General features: G+C 36.0%; 1 protein-coding gene across 1 annotated transcript in view; it reads right to left on the reverse strand.

Moving 5' to 3' along the window:
- Window positions 1-9824, reverse strand: part of LOC150081729 (tachykinin-like peptides receptor 99D) — a 280359-nt gene extending 270535 nt beyond the window's left edge. Inside the window, exon 1 of the mRNA XM_090379600.1 lies at window positions 8799-9824. Coding sequence (XP_090235726.1) covers window positions 8799-9208 — 410 coding nt within the window. The 5' untranslated portion in view covers window positions 9209-9824. The remainder of the gene's footprint in view (window positions 1-8798) is intronic.
- Window positions 9825-22347: the final 12523 nt, after the last annotated feature.

Raw genomic sequence — 22347 nt, forward strand, 5'->3', positions numbered from 1 at the left:
TGGCGAGAAGTTCTTAACATAATTCCCTTGGCGATTATATTAATAATTTATTTAAATGTGACATTTAATCTTAAATTAAAATCTGAGATTAAATGTCACATTTAATTTCAGAACTGTAATGTAATATAGTTCATTTATTTTATTGCTCATCTTTAAAGAATACGCTTAGTTTTCATCCAAACCAATATGATTCTGGATAAGTAATGTGCTTCACCATGTTCAAAGCTCCAAAAAGAAAGAGTTAACACTTTAAATGGTTGTAATATAAGGGCCATCTGGAAATCCAGACCAATAGTAATGAGGTGATGTTACAACTTCAAAATGTTGTCAAAGGAAGCCCTATGTTAACTTTGTATAAAATGTCGGGCAATTTGTTTATCACTTTAAAGAGAAAAAAGGAGGCCTGGATTAAAATGAGTGCCGCATGTATATTAAGAAGGACTTTTAAAGCAACAGCCCTGTTTTTCTACTGGTATACTCAATTGGGAGGTACTCTATATTTTTTACGGGAAAAAACCTTAAAATTTCAATATTTTGTTCCACAAAAAATTTGACGTTGAAGGTTAAACGAAATCCAATATGCGACTAACCGCCCCTTTTTAAAGACTTTTCTTCAGAATTATCAAAAAAAAAACTAAAGCTGTATTTCTATCTTTGATTATTCTTAGACCAGCCTTGGAGCAATGCAGTAGCAACTATTAATTTGTCTGTCTTTGCACAGAATGTAAAAAAAAGGGAGCTGAAGTTTATTGAAGAAGAACGCTGCCTAAATTCAGAAACTCCTTTTGAAGAAATTGTAACTTTCTGATTCTTCTGTGTGTGCCCCGATCTGTTCCGAAACTATCAAATTTCATTATAAAGAGATGTGAATAAATAAATAACTAAACTCAGTAGTTAGATTATTATCAGTAAAAATGTGAAGTAATATTTTCTCATGTTGTACGACTTGTTACTTAAGAACTGCGAATTAATATGGAGCTGATTAATCAGCATGATCATCTTGTTTCACTTTTAGTGAATAAATTTGAATAAAAAGTTGTAATTGAACTGAAGCGCGGCTAATATTTTCAAACATCTTTTCTTTATTGATGATATTCAGAACGATAAAAATGATTAAATAAATCGTCACTGAAACCGAAAGTTTTATGAGCTAAGTTTCGTAAAACTTTCCCAACCGGTTACTCTTCACGTCTTTGTGGGAATTCTCCACCGTCTCAAAAATAGTGCTTTATGAAGTTATACACTCACCCGGGATACCTCAGATTCTGACCTATTTTGAATTACTTAATCATTAAGGAATCGGCTCAACTATGGTTATATCAAGAACACTTTCCATTTTCATCATGCATCAATACATGCTTATTAACACGCTTTCAAATTAATCACGCCTTTGTGGCATTTCCATTTCTTTTGCAAAAAACGTTGCATCAAAATCGAAACAACTTAATTTCGCTCTAATTAGTAACTCTGCGACCATATTTTCTGCTATTAGTCATGATATTGAAGAGAGGAATGCAACGGTCCACTATTTTCTTGAAGTTCCAAAAAAATCGATTGATCCTTCTTAGGTTACCATTCCATCTCCACGCATTCCTATACATGTGATAGCACAGTCTTAGCTAAAACGAGTGCTAATGAATTTTTTTTATTGTAGGCACTTATTAAAATTCATCCATAAAGATCAATAATAATGATCGTTAAACTACCACTTTATGTGAATAAAACGTTTTGTGCAAAACGTACGCAAATATTCATGTACCTCAAAGCTCGTTTTATAAAACATTTACTTCAAAGCTTGATTGCATATAACGCAATTAAATTAATTCCGTTATAATATCTGTAAGTATTAAACTTGCTATAAAAATTCTTTGTGGACTGCAGATCGTCAATATTCCCTCCACTATCACTTTGAAAAACGTTCATAACAGAATTCTCATTAGGATATGCAGTTCGCTCTTCCACTTTAGTTTTTTTTGCTTCCATTGCGACACATTGTTCTCCCGTCTCTTATAATGTAGGAGTTTATAAAGTTAAAAAGTTGAAGGCCGGACATTAAAGGAAGGTTGGTGCGTGACTTATGTCATCTAAGCTGTAAATTCCGTATGTGAAATAAAGAAGAATTCTCTACGGGTAGTAAAGTAAAATTTGGGATGGAGGAAATCGTTATCGATCCATAAGACAGGAACGGCTTCTTAGAGAAGATGACGCCATGGTTCTAATAAAGAAAAACAAGTTTTTATCCGTACTCTGAAATCGATGTAATATTATTACACAAACGCCATGAATCACTTCTCCTCGAAATCTCTTCCATTATCATCTGTTTCTTTTATAGTTGAAGTTATGAAAACCTGTAGGAAAGGACTTCGTAAATATCAATATAAGATATTTGGAAGATTTTTCGATATCAGACTTCTAGTAGTGAAATGTCCTCAGGATATTGTAAGGGATACTGTCACTGATCCTTCACATAGCGTGGAAATGGCGAAGTTCGAAATAGTTCATTCCGGAGAACAGGAATATATCTCATGGATATCTTTTACACCGTTTATCAAGGAAACGTTCATGCGTTTTTCAAGAAATTCAGGTTTTCTTCATCCAGAAAAGCAGACAAGCTGACCATAACATAACTTCAATTCAGACAAAAATTTTATATTATACCATGGCTGTTCAAAAAAAGTAAGGCAGCAATTTGCCCTCCGTGAGAGTATAGCGAAGTAACCCCTTATCATTTATTTGGAGAGTTGGGGGATTCGAATAGAGAGATTTACAATGACGCAGAAAGCTGCAGTTAGGCGATCTCAGGTGGAGGGATTATCCCATGAGCACACAACCATCTGTACAAACATAATACACTAAACCTCGTATGAATCAAATGGCATAAGACTGCACATGTTTGGAATTGGTAATCGATGCGCGGACTGAAGATAATTTTAAGAATTTCTGCAGTCTCTGACGGAGGAATTCTTAAAAACATCTTCACACTATCCATATACGAGCTTAGCCAGTTCGTGTTTAGATGGTATGAACCAAACATTTATGGGGGGATTTTTTTATAGCACTGAATGGTGTTCTAGAATAATCTGAAATAAAATAGAAATTTTCAAGTTACAATAATCTTATCTTTTCTTAGAAAAGATAACATTTGTCGTATTAAAAAGTATTCCAGCTTTTTTGTACTTAGAAAACATTGTAATATGTATCGTCTTCACAAGTATTTAAGCGACAAAAACACACATACCTCTCTCTAAACAAGTTTCTTTATAGACGATTGAATATTTAGTTTACAGCGCGCTCAGGCAACTTTTTTTTCCCTCTCTCAGTCATTGTCACGTGCCTTGAGTGATGAGTAATGTTTATTTATTAATACCTTTCACATCAACTTACTAGTTCCCAATATTTTGTCATTCCAGCCACTTGAAGCTAAAAGATATTTAAGGCACACTTAAATAGTGATTGCTATTGAACTCAATGGAGATTTTCCTAATCTCGCGCCACACGGGTGTTTAAAATAATTGACTTGCGTGCCTACAGTAAAAAAATACGTACTTTTTTATTTCTGCCTTTTTTTGAGCTAAATCTTATTTAAAATATCAATTCTTTGTATAATAAAACCATAGAAAATTGCAGTTCCAAAGAACACAACGCTTACAGGGCCTTCAACAATAAAAAAGATTTGAACTTCCAATTTAAGAAAATTCTGTGTGCCTTATTCAGATGAATAAATAAAGATTAAATTCCTAATTTAATTTTACCTTCGTCGGGGCATGTTAAGTGATGTGACAATAATTCGAATCTTAAAGGCCGAAGGATCCAGAAATGTTCTGTAGAGCATTTTCCTTTTCCTTGCTAACATAACAATTTTAAATCATTCCTGAAATATTCTAAGATATCAGTCGTGTAACTAGTTTAATTAAATAAAAAAACCTTGGTGTCTTGGGCTGTAATACGTGCTGCATATCATTACTTCTTTACTCCTTACTTAACTTCTTATCAGTTCGATGATATTGGCATCTCTGGAATAATTTATAGCTTGAACCTCAGCGAACGTTCGTTATGTAATTGCTTTGGTACTTAAGGTTGTATCTAAGAAGCTTAAATCAAAGGAATGGAGAACTTGGAGCAGTCATAAATGATTGATAATCTTGAAGAGAGCAGCGCAAGAAATGCTAATAGAAATAAACAGTGGAATTTCTTTCAGTTTTTTATTTTCCATCTTAGTGGTTCTCTTCAATAAGAATCTATTCAAAAGGATCTTTAGAGTAGCATGTTATGAATATTTTATGATAATTGAGGAAAGGATATTTTTTATTTCCATTGCTGAAAAGTTTATTACGTTAGCTACATTATCTTATTTTTAGAGTTGCTTCAAGTCAATTAAATATCACCGAGTTCCCTCATAGTATTCATTTATCTTATTTCTATTTTGTTTCTCACTCACTTACCCTCTTGTTTAACTTTCCTCTCTCCTCTTATCCCAAAAAAGCTGGCTTCGAACTATATACAGTTCAGTAGTTTTATTATAATAATAAAGTTAATAACTCTAGTTCTAATTTTATTAATTATCAATTTTTAGCATTTCTTTGATTGAAGAGCAGGATGACGAGGAGGAGGAACTGCCATCTGTTGAAAAATGGACAAGAATTCGAAAATAAAAGAGAAAAAAGGTGGGCATTTCTCATTTTAACTATGGTATTTTGCAATACCCATTGCTTATTGCTTTGTTGATGGCAGTCACAAAGCAATAAGGTTTGTTTACTCCTTAAAAGACTACTTTTGAAAATTTGATATTGGCTTGTTTATTAGGATGTCTAAATAATTAGAATTACCACCTGAAAACATGTCATCAGTTTTCAACGTAGTGTATTAAACACAGTGAAGATAATCCAAAAGAACATAATCATAAATAAGGGGAGCGTACAGCCCCACTGACTCCTTCACAGCAATTAATTTAATCATGGCTTGAATGTATGAAAGTATTGAAAGTATGATCGCATACTTATGATCTCATAAGTATGCAGTTGGACATAAATGGTGCTCTTACTGAGAAAGACTTCTGCAGCGTTTGGAAACTACGCAGCTGCAAAGGGACTTGATTCAAGTGTTTAAGGCTTTAAATGGATTGGGAGGACTAAATGCGGATGGCATCCTCTCTCTTTCTCGGACAACACACACGTAACGGGACATAAATTTAAATGAAAAAGGATAATTGCAGAAGAGATCTGCGGAAATTTGCTTTCAGCCAGAGAGTAATCGATTGCTGGAACAAACTTCCGTCTGGTGTTGTGGAAGTGGAGAAGTTGAATAAATTTAAGAGAGCGTTACAGCTTTTATTAGAGGAGATGGATAGGTGATGCATATATTTTTTGGCTCATGCTGCATAAGTTTGCAAATCATTTCATAAACCATAAAGATAAAAAGGACAAATTTAATGACATCAATTAATTTTGAAATTAAAGCATAAATTATAATTACTTTATTCAATTCTGGTATTGCTTACTGCTACTATTTGAACTCAAACGGATACGCTTCTTACGTTTTATCCCCTCACGTTTATGCTGATGACTTTATAGCCACTATGTCAACTAGTCACTCTAAGAGCTGCCACTACAATTTCTGTAGCTATTATAATGGTAGTTCTTAAAGCCAGATGTTCCCGAATGAGAGCTTCCAAGACGGCACAGTGGAAAATTCTTCTTGCTATCCTATCTATATGAAGGGATGCACAGTTCGATTCCCATCTCTTTTCTGGGAGTCGTAGTGCGCTAGTCTGAGACAGAAGTGTTTTTTCGCTCATGTGCCTGCAGTCCAAGACAAAATATACATGATTTACACACACAGTATACTAGCATCTCAAGTCACCAACATTCCTTGATGTTTATCCTAAAAGAAATGGTCCTGCCCCACCTGCAATATGTTCGATTTCAACGTGATCCGGAACTAATATTCAAGCCAGATGCTTTCAGTTCATATTAACTGCTGTGGAGGCATCTTAGGAAGGCCCTACGTTCCTAGTTCGTTTAAAATGGGAAATTTGCTTTCAGTCCTGAATTAAAAAAAATGTGGATTTAATTTTCATCTCCTGTGAGCGATATTATAGTGTTTCAAAAAAGGTGACTGAAGTAAAACGAAGTGTTTTTGGACAATTTCGTGTTATATTTTACTGAGACGCCTGCGAAAAGGTAAGTAAACCTGTATTTCTTTGTTTATCCGTAAGTAAATGAATCAGAATGAACAGTATTCAACAGATGAACGTTCTTGGTCTGTAGTTCCCCATGGAACTTGGATTGGAATATCTCTTATTTGTGGATATCAATGAGCAACATGGATGCAAACTTAGAGTAGAGTGTAATACTTGATATGTCCAACACTGCACACTGATCGTCAACTGTCAAACTCACATCTTGCATTTCACTTAGCTTTTTTGAACCTTTATATGTGTCGTGACAACCTTATTAGTAGTGAATAACTGAACATCCATTTTCTTAATATTATTGCTTTGTGACAAGCACGTATTATGTACATCACACGCTTATCACGTTAGTAATAGAATAAATTATTGTGATTTTAACTGAAAATTGGTCCTAGGACAATGTGTTTCTCCCAGATCGTAACGATTATTATGGAAATGTGTTCTGTAGAGTAATTATAAAGAGTAATGAATTACATTTCAGAGAAAGTATTCCTGAGTTTGATGATAATGCTTAATTTGTAGTAAGTTCGGGCAGTATTCAAGCATTCTGCTACAGATTCGATTGCAAACCGGAGATCGCAGTGATCTTCTGTTATAATTAGTTGATTAAGCTCAGTTTGGTTGTCCGACTTGACCGTCAACTGTTATCGATTTCCTTTAGGTCATTTTGTGGTGGTGGGAGTGTGGTTCGTTCCCTGGAGGTGTATCTTTAATTGGACCCCGCGAAGAACAATGTCAAAGGCAATAATAGCGTGTCTAACTTAACGTTCTCAGAGAGGAGCAAATTAGAACCGTTAATTAGGGGAAACGGTCAAAGGCAGCTCTGGGAAATTTGATCATGTGTTTACCCTAAATTTAGCCGATACGTTTTGATATTCCAATTAAGATCATTTTTAAATAACGTAGAGTATTTGATACCTAAATGAATACAGAGAGAAGAACATTTGAAAATTAGTTGCCTTGAAAATATTTCTCGTTTCTTTTAGCATTACGTTGGCTGGCAATATTAACAAAATCCATTTTAAATTAACTGTAAAAATAAGGATGCATTTAATACGAATAGTTGGGCGAATAGTCTATTATATCCTATTTAGATGAACACACAGTTTTCTCCGAGTGAGATAGATATTATTATTAGGTAACTGGTGTGCTCTGTTTGAAAGGAAACGTTTATTCTTATCAATATTGAGCTAGTTCGAGATATCTGGAATTTAGTATTCATTTTAGTTTTCCAGAGTAATTTACTGGGAAAACCCTGGATAACAAACGAGTATAAATCAGCCATAAATATGGCTGATTTATACTCGTAAAAAATTTATAGTAATGTAAAAAAGAAAGAAGATATATTACTGTGCGCTATGGCTTGAATAGTCGATGCTAAAAATTTCCCTACAAAAAATCAGGAGACTAACTTAAAAGGGAGATCAATTGTTGGTGCTTAAATATACAACAGCAACAACATATTGCTCAAATGTGTTTAAAATCTGCAGCATAAATTTAATAGGACCCATTAATAGAAACTGTTAATTAACTAATTATTAATTTCAGAAAATATTTAGTTTAAGTGAAGCAAATATATAGGTTCTCCTTTAAGAAAATCTGAAAAGAGATTGCTGCTAATTAAAATTAAAATTATATCCTTCCTGAAACACGCTGCTTCCAAGATTTGACCGTGTTCGCTACTTTTTCTTTCACTCATCTGTTTATTATTTCTCCTTATTTTAACTCGCAGCTTTCCTATTTTTTTAAATTTCTCCCTTCATTTTTGTTCTTTATACTTTGTGTTTGTATTCTGCTGTTTTTTTATCCGACATCTTACCCCACTCTTTTACTTAAGCGTTCTTTTTATAGCCTTTGCTGCACGTAGTAGCTATGACACTTGAAAAATGGTTGCACAAGTTCGTTTAAGAATCCGTCGTTGACATGAGTTCATTTCAAGAAAGATGATTTATCCAGTCTCAGATAGAAGAATCAAGTATAAAGGGGTTTCAGTAATTGTTTCCGTGTGTTTCATCCCATAAACAAACCGATATTATTTATTAAACAGTGATACCTTAGCTGTTGTTTTGTTTAACTTCGGAGGCTGTGAAGCATCAGTGTATCCTGTTGTCTGTTTTGTTTTCTTAGAAGAAAATCGTGAGTTTATAAGTCGAAGAAGAGTATAGAACCGTGCAACCTCCTCCTGACACCAACTAACACGGCTAAGGTGCAAAGAAAAAGTCCAAAAAAATTCCTCCCGTTTTTATGGGATTCGAACCCAGGCTTGTTTTATATGGTGTGGAAGAATAGCAGTCTAATCACCGCTCTCCCGCTGAATGTACTTCATGGAGTAATTAACATTAACAGTAATCCAAAATCTCTCTCTCAATCAATCCTTCCCTTTCCCCTAATGGCTTATTTTTAAACCCACTTGAACTTCTTGTTTCTCTTTCATATCTCTTATTACTTATTAAATGTATTAACACTGTTATTTCCACTTCCTTGAAGCAGCAACTGCTACAGGAATGACTTAAAAAAAGGTACCGCATCAAACATCTCCTTGAATGAGATACACTACTCTCAAAAGAGCACTGAAAATAACAAAGGTAATGTTCTTACTTTGACTTACCTGTCAATTGATATGGCCATGAGGGTAAAGACGCTTGCAGCCACCGACACTATAGCTATGAAGTTCGACACCTTGCAGTAAACGGAACCAAAAGGCCAATCCCCATTCAGCATACATATAAAATTAAAGACAACGTTCAAGGTGGACACCATAGTATCCGCCACACTAAGATTCACGAGAAAATAATTGGTTACTGTTCTCATCCTTTTGTGCGCCAAAACTATCCAGATAACTATTAGGTTACCTCCAGTAGCCACCAGAACCATACTGCCAAAGACAAGACTCCAAGCTGCCTGTTGCCACACAGGTAATATAAAGACATTCTGATCCGCGATAGTAGGACTGGACCAATTATGCAAATCCCAGTAGCTAGCATTGCCAGTTACATTTAACTCAGTGTAGTTGTTCATGGTAACGTACTGGCCCACTTTCTTCTTCTCTGAATGATGGTATACACTTCCATTTTTCTTAAAGGTACGCGCGGAAACTTCTGTCCGAAGGCAAAAGAAAAGACCATCCTATGATTTTAAAGTGTCGGAAAACGATGTTCATCTGTACGAGATTCCGAATTCTATTAATTGAGAAGAGTGGGTGAGAGGTTCCACTTGTTTTTAAACAGTAGAAAAAGGCCTGGTAAAAATAGATGTGTTTACCAATGAACAAGAAAATAGACTGTGCCTTACGATTGTTGACCCCCACGTTGGACAAAATTTAATTGACCCGGACGTTTCAGTTAATGATGAACGGCGACTCGAATTTAGGAAAAATAGGCGTAAAGTAACCTGGCTAACAGGCAGCTGGCCCTGTCAATGTCACACAATAGACCGACACGTCTGAAGAATGGACCTGTTACTTCGAGTGTCTTCGTTACCCTAATAACAGCGTCCAGAAAAGGAGGCGAATGGGACAGACGAGATGCGGCGAGAGTGTTGGAATAGTGGAGACGTAAGTAGACGAACTGAGTTGCGTGTGTGCCAGCGAATCGGTAGGCACTTGGCGCCCTTTCTCGCTCCTGCTTAGGGACCGATGAGACGCGCACACGAAACAGTGGGAAAGAGAGCGAGCGCACAGGCACGCGCAGACTTCCTCTGTAAACGCGAGCCTACGTAATACAGACGCCAGTTTCTGTAAGGTTAAGATTAGGTGGGTGTCGCAGTAAATTACCTTAGATCTCCTAAGTCACGTCGAACACGTCATGATATCACGCGATTGAGCGATAGTCAGAACTTCGAAGATCAAAAAAGAAAAGAAAAGGTCTCGAACTTGTTATCTCGAGAAAAGTTATCAGATTCCAGAATCATATCAATTTACAGAGTGATGACAAACTGACCGGTGTTAAAGAATGCTAAATGTATATTTAAAGTTAGATTCAAGATGGCTATAAAGTCTTCCCCACTTTCAAAAATGAATAACTCAAAACTAAAACTGAAGGTCGTGATTCGAAATTTGACCAACAGGCGGCGGTTAAAGATGCAGCTCTAATTCAAGTAACCCAGTCATTCGCGTTAAAAGGTTGCCAAAGGATAAATCACTTAAATTAAACTTTATTAGAAGAACGGCGATAGTGTTATTTAAGTCCTTATAAAGTTTGTTTCAAAGGCAGAAATATGGTCCAAGGCCCCATTTTTCGGGATGAATTGTATTAAATGGTTTCGAAGAAGACTACCTAATTCCCAAGCCTAGAAGTGGTTGTCCATTAGCATCACAAGAAGCAATTCAAAGATTTGATGAGGTGCAACAACGGTAACTCTTTTAGATTTGAAAGAAGTACTCCATCAGTCAATTTGGAGGCGTTAATAAAGATTGGTAAAATTTTTTACCTTTGTGTTATTTTTTTAAATTAATTAATTTTAGGCCCCGATGGTCAAATATCGAATTATGGTTTTGCAATGCAAAAGAACGATTTTACTTTTCTTAGTTTCTTGAAGTTTCATGTTTTCGGAATTATTGAGATAAATAAAACAAATTTCACGAGATATCTGGCAAATATAATAGAACTGGAAACGGAATTCAAGAATTAGCAAAATTTACAATGCTGTGAAATTCTAAGATTTATTCTTAGAATGTTGTGTGTAGTTGAGTAACCTCTCTAAGTTCGTTGACCAGTCTGTATTTTTGGCTTTTATATTCGACGTGACTACATATTCTATCATTAATCAATTTTTTAGATGGCTGATGACAGAAAATGGAAAAGATGTGCCGAATTCTTTGATGAATAGTTCTAGCCAGATGTGGAAAGGGATTCATATAAAAACACTTTTATTTCGAGTCATGGTTGACGTTTTGTCAAGTAGGCTTTCACATGTTTTTCAGTGAATAATAGGGATACAATATTGGAAGTGCTTCTTCGGTTCGTCGAGTCTGCTTAAATAGAGCGAACGACAAGTCAAGAAAATGCCTCTTTTTGCTGATGATCTTGTCATGTCTTTGGAAATAAAATGTTTTCATGTCTTTGGAAATAGCAAAAAAAACCCACACATTTTAATGTTATCCCTCTTGTAAGATTCAACTATTCCAGCCTGTGTTAAATGAAATATATTTCAATAAAGTCCCAATGCACAGATAACCAATTACTTGGTTAATAGAGGAGATCCAAATTTTTATGTCTTTTTTGCGGAAGTAAGAATAGGCCGAAGAAAGAATACCTAGTCACACAGACTTTGCTACTTTATAACTAAATACCCAATAACAAAATAAAATTGGCCGACATTTCAGATTTCTATATTAAAATCCGCTTTAAGTAGGTTTTGGGATTAGAAGAAGGCTCCCGCTTGATCACAAAGGAGTTTCTGAACACCAAGAGACGTTCAGAAACCGTCGCGAGTAGAACAGTTGATGCGATCACCGTCCTCCCCCCCCACACCGGGTGAAAAAGACATGAGTTCGAATCCCGTCAATGATTAGAAGAATTTTTATAAGTCTTTTATGCAATGTGGCTGAATTATTCGGTCTCAGGTGAGGTTGTCATGGTTTTTTCTCTCCCGGAAACACAATAATTCGCCCAGAAACAGGCAAACCAACCACAAAAACACACAATTTACAGACATAATATATACGGCGAAATGTATATGGTCTAAGTCGCTGATGCGCCTAAAAATCCAACAACAACAACAAATTTCCAGCGATAGGTCTCAAGAGGTACTCTAACTGTTTGGGTCTAATGTTTTCATTTTCATTTAACCTTCTATACTAATAAACTACAGTTTATTACAAAATAATCAGGTTCTGATAGAAGCTTGATCTGATGACGTGTGTCGGTAGGATGCCGGAAACGTCACCTTAAATGTATAGTGGTTTGGGATATAAGCTTAATATATAACTATATTATTAATATTCACGTGGTATGAGTAGTTATTAATTATAGTATATCTTCGTAGAAAACTATAGTTTATTAGTATATCAGGTTTGAAACAAGGTTTTCCATGAAAAAAATGTTAGGAAAGCTTTCGAATAACTCTTGATCGCATATGTGAAAGCTAGTTTTTATTATTTCACTTCATTCCTGCTTGAATATTTTGAAATACAATGGTGTAGCCCCATGCATGAGAGAGAGAGAGAGAGAGAGAGAAAATGTACGTGCACCGAGTCAATTTTTGTTGTAGATGGCAGCTAATATTCGTGTGTTAGTTAATTATTCAATAGTTTTCTGGAGGAGCTTTGTGGTTGCTTGTGAGCTGCTTAATTTGCCAGATAATCATCATTCGTTGTGTGCCTAACCTAACCAAAAAAGAAACTTCTTTTTACAGAGAAAATTACAGTACGCGAAATAAAGAAGCTGCAAGTATTGCTTCGTTAGGTACTTCGTGAGATATTTACCTTCCTCTGAATTCATGCGTGGCCTACTTTCATCCATTATTTTTAATGGATGTTTAAGCCACTTTTATTCACGCTATGTTTATTAAGATAGATATGCGTCCAGAATATTCTTTTCAAAAGGACACACATTTGAATATTGCTTTTCAGGAATGATATATGGATTGACAAAATTAAGCCAACTTATGAATATGGAGATTTTTTTTTAGAATAAAACAGGAAAAAAATCGATCTTTCTATTGTTTTTTGTGGAAATTTTCTTCATTAAAAAATTCTTCAGTTTCTGAAGACTATCGTTTATTACTAACCTTAGAAATTTCCGTTATGTTCTTACTCACCTTTTCGAATTATGAAAGCTGCATGAATTGAACATCGAATTTATTTCTTGAAATCACGTTAGCGAAGTTCAAGGGAGTCTACTCTGGTCAAAGTGTGCGTGCACGGATATGAATTCGCGTGATACGGAAATATGTTTATGTAAAGTAGGAGAATTAATCAAAGATTGTAAGACTAAAAAATTGCAAATCTGAAAAAGTTTAAACATTTATCGTACGTTTGAATTAGTGAAATTGAGTCACATTGCTAAGTGATAGAAGCAGTGTAATATTCAAGTAAAGTCATAGAAGGGAACAGAAAAAGTTTCTATAGCCGAGAAATGCATCTAGCCGAAAAACACACGAGGATGGAGAAATCCAGGAAGTCAAAATTAATATCCTAAAAATTGCATTGTTCTTCCAAAGGTGTACAGAAAGTTCTCTTTCTAAGCAGCTGTAATGTGTGTGGGCATGTCTTTTACTGAGTGACTCACGCTCGGATTTGTTGAAGAGTACCGTTCTTTATTTTTGCTTATTATGGGAGTATAGGGCATTGAATAGTCCTTTATCACCGACCTAAGCTACTTTCAGTTTGACAGTGACTGAATAATTAAGTGTATGGAAGAAGCCGCAGTCCAAAACGACAATCACCTCTCCATCTCGTGATGCTCTCATTATTCCAAAAAGCTGGAGATATCCTTTGTAACTGGGTGTTCTGATTCATCATGAGATGCAGATGATCGTTCAAGATTTCAGTGCAGCGTGTTGCAGCAACGTATTATTGACTGAGCATACCAGGGAAATGCAACATATCATTATTGAAGCCTTAACCATAACCTTTTATTGATTGTTGGAACTAGGTGAGTCAGAGAGACAGAGCCCCTTTGATTGTGAATATGGTGAAAGATCGGACCATATCACTTGCATAGTTATTCTCTTAGATAAAAAAAAAAGCAGCAGCCATTATCAACCCACTGCAGGATGGAAGCCTCCTCAAACAATTCATGTTGAGGGAAATGGACCATAATCTGCCACGCTGGTCCAGTGCGGGTTGACAGATCGACCACCACTCGGCCACGGAGGCCGTATCTTTCAGATAACTCTATCCGTAAATTGATTATGCCAGGTGGTATGTGAGATATGTGCACATCAGGTTTTGTGAAGTTCTTTTCGGAAATTTCTATTGTGAATATCCCGTATTCTTTGGTACAGAATGCTTACGACCCACAATGAGCTTTACGGTTAATCCAGCGCTTAGTGTCTAGCCTCGCAGTCCAGACTAATACGTGTATACTTCGCTTTTCAATATGCTCTTCCTCCCAGTTTTGCCCTTTGCTGAGTTTTTACTGGATTTCTATCTTTCTTTATACCAGCTCGATATTAACTTCGGGAACTATTGTTGAGCAGGTTGGCAGCGTTTTTTTCCCCTCCTGTAAGATAATTTTCCTTTTCTCCATTACCTTTTCTTTTTCTTGATTACTTTTTTCTTCCTTTGCCTTTTCTTGATAGGTTCGATGATGGTATTGTTTTATTGTAGGTTGTTAATATTTTTGGTTTGGTTATAAACTTTTGACAATCGGAGTACAAATTGCACATCGGCAGTCGTTATTAACAGACGCTTATCTTAAATAAAAAAATAAGAAAACGTTGCAAAGCATAAAAGCACATGTAGCAGATGATTGAACATCCCAAAGCATTCACGCGGGCTGCAATTTTTGGTGGCCAGTGGTGTTTCAAGTAATTGCCACCCAATGGCGCACATGGAGCTAAAGAAATCCAGGAACAGTACTAGTATTATGCTTTTAGAGTAAACCTATAAACACAGAGATTGCAAGTAATGGAATGGGACGCTGTCTGAGAGAGTGGCCAATATTAGTAGATTTTCACGTGCAGCTCAACTCCTTGCATAATTGAAGCAGATTTTTAGGGGTTTTTCTTTTTGGGCACAGACCTAACAAAGTAGTAATGCCATCTTTGAGGAAGGATTTCTTTTTTTCAGGATGTTTCGGAATGTATATAACAATGCATCGACAATATACGCGCTGCATATCTTTAAAATAAAAATGGAGAACTAGTCGTAAATTTGTTAGGCAGGGAATTTACAGAATTGATGAGATTTTCCACGGAAATTGAAACATTAGATAATGTAATCCCAGAAAAGACGCCATATTACCTTGTTGTATGTCCTCCACTAATTTTCTTGAAAGTTCTTGGCTATATCCAGAGTTGGATGTGTTTCAAAGGTCTCCCTAGCCGAGTGTCTGAGTGTTTTTAAATTCCATTTCAAATTTAGTAGCCTTTCTGTTCATTATCCTTTTTAAATTCCTCTTCAAAGCGCGCCAGTCCTTTCTCTTTTAAAGCAAATGGCCCTTAATTTCTTGTAGTCCGTACGATCTATATTTCCCGATTTTTTTTGCATTTCCCGCAAGCCTTTTGTTTGTCAACAAAAGTCTGTTTTGAATCACGGTTTGGTTTTGTCAGTGATCATTACTTATTTTAAGGCACCCTTGTCTGCAATTAAAAGTTCTTTAGCAATCAAGGTCGAAGGTTTATTATAGAGCGCATTCCAGTTATATGTCTAAAGATGTTTTAAGATAATTTCAAGTTTTACAAACTTGATGGAGTATATTTTCTTGACTTGACAGTTGTGCTCATCGGTGTGTGACTCACTTGGATATTTGGACAGTTAGATTTCACAACTAATTGGGTAGTGATTTGATTGGAATTTATTTTGAGGAGTGAATTTTTATTATTACATAGTAAATCCAAACGTTGACTTCCCCCGGTCGAGGTCATTCTAAATTGGATTACATCTATCTAGAGGGTTACATCTAGGTGTTCTTTAACTTCTTTGAGTCTTGAGCTACCCATGTTACATCTGTCAATTACAATCATACCAGGAGCTGCATTCTCCGTTATCAACACATGGAGTTCAGTTCTGGACTCTGTCATGTGATCAGGCGGGATATAGAAAAGATATACTTGGATTTTTTGAGCCTTTCTTCTGAAGTAGGCAGAACTCGCTTCAAGGTTTTTAGACTGGCTTGTTTTAATTCTTGTGGGGTGAAAACTCTAGGGATAAAGTATTGCTACTTCTTCATCTCTTCTTTTCTTTCTGCTGTTTCAAATATATCTATAATTAGAGGTGTGCAATATCAGATCAATTTGCCTGTTATGACTTAATCAACTTTCAGTTATAAAAATAAAGTTGTGTTCCCAAAGTTTGCAGTTTTGCTTGCTTCGACGTGGTGCATTATAGCCCCAGCTGCTCATGCGCCAAAAAAAAAAAAAAAAAAAAACCGAAACCAAACCAAGCAGTTTGTTTGCAATGATTTTGTACATTCTGTATCAAACAGCACATAACCGGTTCTCTTCAGAAGCAGCACTGGTTTTGGTTCGTTTTCTATAGGTTAATGCATGTTTAAGGTTGCGCGTGTTCTTCTCCCGAAATCTTCTGGACTCGGTTTCTTGAGCAAACATGGCTTCTATGTTGTTTGACTATGTATTCGAGCCATGCTTGGTAACAAATTACGAAACTCTCTCGAGGTCCTAATAGCTGTCATATTGAACCTTCTTACTAAAAGGCCAGAAGTTAAGAGGTTCGCGTATCTTCATTCAGAGTACACTTCGGGAATTATTTAGACGGATTAAAGTAACTGTTTCTATACTGACTGTTATGAGCTTTTGATTTGGAAGATGATCGTAGATTGCTAGCTTTCAGCAGGTTCTGAATATGGTTACTTCTGTGGACCTTATTGGGAGGAAGTTTCTTTTTCTTAATAGCTATCAATGCTTGACGTAATTTCTGCATATGTCAGTCTAGTAATGTGTTTTCAGGGAACACGCATTTTGTCTCATTTGTTGTCAGAGTCGAGGAGGGAGGGAGGACTTGCTAAAGTCGCTTATGAAATTTTCTTCCTCTAATTTTTATGCATATATTCTTCATACTGCATAGAAACTAATTTCGGAATTTCTGAGAATGCTTCGACTGTTACGCTTTTAAGCATATTATTTATATTGCTGAGACATGAAATGTCTGTCTGTTTAACAGTATCAATAGGATCTACTTCTTAAACAAGGTGATCAGCAAGTTGGCAGGCCTCGGGACAAATATCACAACCTAATATGTTTAAAATGCCTGTGTCGGGGTATGTTCCTGAACGAACGATGAGACCCTGCAGTCCATTCATAATATATCCACTCTTGCTTACCTTCAATAGGATTCTCGCGTCTGCAACTATTCCTCCCATCTGAAACAATATATCGCTAAGCCCATACCAAAGAACGACGGACAAAAATCCAGTAAGAAATATAGATTACTCTCTATAGATGCAATATGTTAAAATTTTTGAAAGAGCTATTCTTAAACACATAAATGAGCACTGCTTTGGTTACAGACCAGGCTGCCCACACTTCGCTCTAAAGAACGGTTCGACATCCTCAAACCTCCTTGAGACTTTCTGTAGAAAACACTATTCCCTAAACGAGAGGACAAATGGATATACTTTTCCTGGATATTAAACAGCATGCGACAGACTCTCCATCAATTATCTTCTTATAATCTTCGAAACCACTCCAGAACTGAAGGCCCCATTCTTGAGATGTTTAGGAAGCTACTGACTGAAGACAAATCCTCGTGATGAATAGCAAAAATTGCTTTGCTTCAAGTTCAGCATAAACAGAGACATTTCAGAGGGAGGTGTTCTATCAGCACACCTTCTTGCGGCAGCCATCGATCCCATCCCTTCATGTCCCTGCATAGGAAATAAATTTCTTATGCAGAAGACCTGAAGATGTTTATCCCCTCGAAAGAGAGCTATAACGCGGTACACATCACACAGGCTACCACACATCAGATTTTGGAACTTATAACTTACCTCAAAGCTAGGGGTCTAGAAAGTTAAGTCCCTGCAAGTCCGCCAAAATCACTTTTACAAACAAAAAGAAGAAAAATAGCATCACAGTCCTACTAGATGGCCTTCCTGTCAACAGAGTTACCCATCACACCGATTTATGAGTGACCTAGAATAAGCAACTTACCTTCTCGTGGCGCTTCACAAACACCAAGAAAGAGACCTTTGCAGCCCTCTGGAGAGCAAAGCTAAAACTTACCAGTATTCATAATCCAAGCCGCATAAACAGTATATCCCGTGATGTGTAGCCCTTGTTGGTAGCTCAGTTGATACGAACACATATTAATATAGAATAAAGAATTTGAATTTAATACAGAATACTGGATACTGTGGTGGCTAATCAGGACACTAGTAAACTCTATTACAAAACAAGAAGCATCCTTCATACCACCTTTAACTGGATCCCTCTGGGTAATTAATCATAATCAGGACTGATATCATTAGGTCATAACCGGAGAATAGGCTGCTATTCTCCAGTTATGACCAGCTCAGATGCCTCCAGCGGATGTTCCCATCCAATACAATAAATTTTGTGAAGCGGCTCGGCATTGACATTGAGCAGTTTTGTGCCAATAGGACCTATAGAGCCTCCAATTTTTAGCAAACCTACAACCGATTGGCTCGGCTTGTAATCCCAGAAAGCTAGTGACATTTCGGGTACTGCTTATTCCAATGGGTGTATGGTTCCCCTCCTTTCCAGAAACTGGTAGCTTTTCCTGCCATGCAAATAAATCTATTCCGATGCAAAGTGATTTCTCTTTCTTACATCGTTTGGCCTGATCAATATCTAAACCTGTTTAGATTACATACAGTTTACAGACACTATGCACGCATACCTCATGTTCTTAGGCCACTTGGCGATTATCCGAAACAGCTAAAGTCTTTCAGAACTCGCTTGTCATTACTCGTATAAAGCACGCCTCAGTTAAACTACAGAGCTGAACTATATCTGCCCTGCATTCATGCTTCCAACGTATTGAAAGTTGTTCGCTATCCATTTGCAGTTTTTAAATAAAATAAAATAAAGGAAAAAATAGTAAGTTTGGTATTCACATCGTTAAAATGCATACCCAATAGAAACACGTATAAGTTTGGAGTTTACTCTTAAACCTGAAGCAGCGCATCTCACGATAATATACATAGGAAGTGTATAACGAGTTCTTTCGTTGCTGGAGTATTAAGATGTTAAAGACGTATTTATTCGTGGTGCAGACAGGGATAGTGGCAGTTCTCCTGTAAGCGAGTATGAGTACAATATGGGGAATCTTAATAGAAACAAAAAGAATGCAAGTTGTCGATAAAAGACAGGCTTCCCAGCACTTTACGATCTGACTGTTGGTCATAAATTATAAGAAGTCTCGGGTTTAGCAGGACTGCGAAGGAGTTAAGGAATGTTACAGACAGAGTGCATGAGTGAGTAGTCACATAACTCACCTGTTTTATTGAGGAGGTGGCGATGTAAGATTTTATTTTTGACATCGTCCAAGGGTGAATGACTTTCACCGAGCAGACTATCTTTAAGAAACAGAAGAAATGCAACAGTAAGTGCCTGGAAGACAATTTACATTGGGATAAAAGTAACAACCTTAAAACTTCGATGTCCATTAGATAGTGGAAGGATGCCGACAGTTCATCAGTCATTCAGTGACGAAGATTTCTCAATTGTAAAATGCAGTCTAGCGGAATTAGTTTGGATTTTCCAATAGTCCTTAAGGAATGAGAATTTTCTTTTATCGGTTATTAATAAAGTTCGATCGAGTTAGCGCTCCATATTGGGAAAAAAAATTTCCATTTCAATTTTATTATTAAAACATACAAAGCCTTGGCTAGCGCAACGCACTAGATTCGGTCAAAGTTAATTTAGCTTGCATAGCAGAGGGAAAAATAACATTGTAACTGTAGGTTACGTATTTATCTTGACAGATTAATTCACAAGCTCAAGACATTGTCTAGTGGCCTGAAGAAGAATGCTGGCTTCTGCTTGAAGGGACTGGAAGATATTTTTGAATTAATGCTTTACAGTATAAAAGTAAAGGGAGTTGAGATTCTAAACAAACGTGATTCAATATTCAGTTTAATAATGCTGATGTTGTAATGTGCTTTTTATACTTTAATAAAATGATTAGATTTCAGTTTGATTATTCGCTTTTGTGTTTAAAAAATACGTTACAAAACTAATTTCTAATAAATGCTACTCCACGTAGAAAATAATGAACTGATTGCGAATATAGAGAGTAGTAATTGTTTGTTGGATTTAAATTCGAGTTTGCACATAGTAATACACACCTGATATTTATCAGTCGATGCTGATTGGAAGAATCTTGAATTATACTTTCAAATACCAGTTTACGAACGCATTTCAGTGTCTTGCTTAATTGATCTGAAAAAAATTCCGTTAAAATATCTTTGTAAAATCATTAAGGGCCCTTTGTTTCATGGGTCTTTCACTGATGCATCAGGTAACAGCCTGCTGTGGGAAGCACTGTATCCTTCTAGAAATAGAATTGAAACGTGTACTAACATTTAAGAGTTAGCCTAAGCGAAATTTTTTTCCCTTTTTTGGAGGGGAGAGAATTCTTGATTCCTAAAAGAAGCATAATCTTTTGCAAGAAAAAAAAATCGGTGACGCTCTTTAGCCTATACATTCTATTTGTGTGATTTTCAGTTGGAAATTCTGTATTCGCAGAAGTGTACTTTGAACAGTTTGCAAGAATGTAAGATAGAATTGTGTTTAGAAAAACTCGAAGAGCTCTTTCTCGGTCCTTCACATTGTGAAAGACGTTTCAATTTATCATTCGTACGTAAAGTTCTGTCTGTTCAGAAAAATGATTCTGTAGTGTTATTTTTCCCCTTCATAACTGCTGTCAGACTACCATACCGAAGAATCAAATTGATTGATGCTACGAAACGTTGCATAATGTCACCAAAGCGCTCACTTATCTGAGGGTTGCTGAACATTTACAAAAATCTGTTAGCTTTATACATTGTCCTCGAAGCTCAACTATTCACTGGAAAGGATATTTTCAAAAGAGCAGACAGTTAGGTGAACACTGTTTCATTTTAATTTGAGAGGTTCTCTGAGCATACAATAGACGACTTTACATCAGTATCTTGTTTGCTTATAAAAAGGAGTGTGAACTGATGAAGTTAGTCCATAATTTAATCACGCAGATATTGATATAAAAACTTTAATTTGCATAGGAGAAGGATGGTTAGGGTACTTTACCTTTATTCGGAAATTTCATACGAATTTCTTTCTATAATTGAGAATATTGATACCCTTTCTATGAAGTACATACAATGGATGCATTGTATGCTTTCATAAATACTCGGGCTATCCAACAAATAGTGTTTTTTCCTTTAAGATGTTAAGGACGCATTCATGGTACTGACAGAAATAGTGGGATTCTCCTGTAAGATGGTACGAGAATAATATGGGCGAACTTATTCCCCCATATTATTCATATTATTCTCGTACCGTCTTGCATTCCCACAAAGAAGTTTACGAACATATCTGCCCTTTTTTTCACATCCTCCATTAAGTTCCACAAATTTACGCAAATATGAAAGCTGCGTCATTTTCACTTTGTGAAAAAAACAAAGGTTAATCTTGTTCATGCATTCTGCAGTGAACTGCAATCTTCAGAGTTTCATCATATCTTCAGAATGTTGAAAGAATAATTACTTGAAAAATACTCCTTCGGGAAAGATGCGGAAAACTAAGCCAGTTTTCCGCATCTTTTTCCAATTTTTCTAAAACGCGCATAAACTTACCAGAGCTTCTTTATCTCATCTAATGAAATATGATATACTGTCTTTCTAACCCTTACTACGAAATTATTAAAGAAAGCAGTTTACAGAAGATTAGATATTCTCGAATGATGAATTATGAAAACAACATTACAATTTATGAAAATGTAATGTTGTTTTTAGAAAATGTATTACAGCGTTTCTAAACTGGAATTTTGAAAAAACAAATTAAAGAAGTTTAAAATTTTCTTTAAGCCGCATTCTAAGGTTAATTTTTCTGCCTTCAATTGCAGCAATTTTATTTCAATTAAAGGCAGCAAGTTCTCTAAATAAAAATATATTTCTATCAGAATTATATATAATCATTTTACTAACAAAAATTAACTACAAAAACGAAATAAATAAAAAAGAAAATGCTATCCCAGTATCCCACAAAGAGGTTTACGAACAAAAACATACAATATCGTGTTCAGCGCTCACCAGTGCATAATATTGACCTGAAAAACTCGAAAGAAAGATCTTTTCAAGTCTGGAGTACAAGAATCATAGCAGACAAAATGCAGTAACAGTCCAGTGAGGACAATTCCCTACTCTAGTTTCAGAACACTGCATCATTTCATGATGCCCTCATGGGTGGCACAGTTGGTAGAATCGCCGTCCTCCTCACATCGGGTGGACAAGACATGAGTTCGAGCCCCTTCGAAGACGTGAGGAATTTTTATGGGCTTTTTTTCACAACGTGGCCGAGTCTGAGGCGAA

Source organism: Mastigoproctus giganteus, chromosome 8 (assembly GCF_048544385.1).
Source record: "Mastigoproctus giganteus isolate SK-2022 chromosome 8, ASM4854438v1, whole genome shotgun sequence".
Lineage (NCBI taxonomy): Eukaryota > Metazoa > Arthropoda > Arachnida > Uropygi > Thelyphonidae > Mastigoproctus > Mastigoproctus giganteus.